The 2,030-nt window shown below is 49.5% G+C and overlaps 1 protein-coding gene across 1 annotated transcript; it reads left to right on the top strand.

Annotated features, from left to right (window-relative positions):
• The first annotated feature begins 6 nt into the window (after positions 1-6).
• LOC112080192 (transforming growth factor beta-3 proprotein-like) lies at positions 7-1,997 on the top strand. Its single transcript, XM_024145948.1, has 3 exons — positions 7-105; positions 1,355-1,484; positions 1,632-1,997. Exons 2-3 carry the CDS (start codon positions 1,424-1,426, stop codon positions 1,832-1,834), a joined length of 264 nt encoding a protein of 87 aa, XP_024001716.1. The 5' UTR covers positions 7-105; positions 1,355-1,423; the 3' UTR covers positions 1,835-1,997.
• The last annotated feature ends 33 nt before the right edge of the window (positions 1,998-2,030 follow it).

Raw genomic sequence — 2,030 nt, 5'->3', positions numbered from 1 at the left:
GCCATGGAGAAGAACTCCACCAACCTCTTCAGAGCCGAGTTCCGAGCCCTTCGTGTCCCCAACTCTAGCGCCAAGAGGAACGAGCAGAGGATTGAGCTCTACCAGGTGTGTGAATGTACTATTTCATTCCCACTGTACTCAAGCATACAGGGGGGTCGTGATCCAATTATCCCATATGGCTCAATGCACATGGGACAGTGTTGGTCTACATGTAGTGTTGGTCTACACCTATTTATACAGTTCCCCTAATTCCCCTCTCCTCTTTAAGTGATGATCATTATTCCATGTGCCTCAAGTCAAATGGATTCTACATAAGTCCATTTGTAAAACTTTGAGTGTGCTACAGCAGACTGAGAAACTCAAGATTACCGTTTTGCTATCTCTCCTTTCACAGCTGTCAATCATCCAAGCTTTTGTCCAACCAACCTTTCTTCAAGTTCCGTTAGATGTTTTCAACAGGGGATTCAGACATCTGCACCTGGATTTGTGTGTTTAAATTATGTGTGTTTTTCCTGGGATTGTGGGGTGGCAGGGATGGGTCTTTGCTCAGTTTTCTCATTCATCTCCAGTGAGAGACTTGGAGCCATGATCAGGTGCCAACATTTCCTGCCAGGGAGACAAGCGTCTCCGGCCCACATACTGCCTGAGGCGAGCTCTGCTCTGGCCAGGGCCGAGCTCAGCTTAGATTGACTGGGGGAGTAAACGGAGCGGCGCCCCCACACATAGCTGGGAGCTGATTGGCAGGGGCTGGCACTGGCCGCACTCTCTCGCTGGGTCTCCTGTTCCCACAGGAAGCCAGATTAGATGCTGACAATGTTCAGGAACCTGGTTATCCAGCCTGCTGTGGGACTAGGCGCTGAGCCCCCAACTTCACTGGCCTCTCCCTGTTCACAGAAACCTTAGGTGTTGTTTAAAGTGTGGATCTCTACATCCTATGCCTCAGTCCCGCAATTTGAGACGTAGAGTAAAGTACACTTTCATGCTGGTATACAGCACATACTCAGAGAGGCTCAGAGATCTGAATCAATGGCGTCTCTAGCACCATATGCAGTGCCTCATCCTGACTAGACCAGTGTAAGGAAACCCAAAATGTTGAGAGCCCAATTGTTTGAAGTGCAGATGGGAGGGACAGCCAGGTTCTCATTGGCAGTAGAGCTACACACAGGCATTAACTTGCAAAATGGGGATATCAACACAGGGAGTCACTTTTTCCATGAGGAGAAGACATTTGGCCCAGGGCATCCTGGAGCGTCTGGCTCAGGCAGAGCTGGCTGGGTTGCCGTCTGGTGTGTGTGTGTGTGGGAGAGAGAGTGAGCATATGCAGCTGGGTCACTCTCTTACCTCTGGCTGGCAGATCCTGCGGCCAGACGACCACATAGCCAAGCAGCGCTACATCGGGGGCAAGAACGCCCTGACCAAAGGAATGCCAGAGTGGGTCTCCTTCGATGTCACAGACACAGTCAGGGAATGGCTTATGTACCGAGGTGAGTGGACTAAAGCCCCAATGTTCCCTGTCTCATACCATATGTTGCATATCAAAGCATGAGCAAAGGGTATTTGGAAACTCAAGTTCATTTGGACAAAGAAAAATGGCCTCAAAGTTAAATACCACTTCCTCTTCTTCCCCTCAGAGACCAACCTGGGCCTGGAGATCAGTGTGCACTGCCCCTGCCACACCTTCAACCCCAATGGTGACATCATCGAAAACGTCAACGAGGTGCTAGATGTCAAGTTCAGAGGTCAGATGACACGAGGTGCCTCATTTTGTATGACAATCCTTTTTGGCTTTTCCACTGCTCTTCACAGCCCCTCTTTCTTTCCGTACGAGCTCTGATTTAGAAAAAGACCCTCTGAAGTCTTATCCAGTGAACATGGGCCTCAATGGTTGATAGTTATTTGGCACTTTTTTATGAGAGAAAGAGAGAGAGAGAAAATATCATGGGAATACAATTGGTCTGGTATCTCACTTAGGATTGGGGGCCCCTGGTCCTGGGAACGCTGCCTTGACTGGCTTGGCCACAAGGAATGTG

This window comes from Salvelinus sp. IW2-2015, unplaced genomic scaffold (assembly GCF_002910315.2).
Source record: "Salvelinus sp. IW2-2015 unplaced genomic scaffold, ASM291031v2 Un_scaffold12706, whole genome shotgun sequence".
NCBI lineage: Eukaryota > Metazoa > Chordata > Actinopteri > Salmoniformes > Salmonidae > Salvelinus > Salvelinus sp. IW2-2015.
The sequence above is the reverse complement of the archived record's forward strand: the minus strand, read 5'-3'. Positions and strand labels throughout refer to the sequence as shown.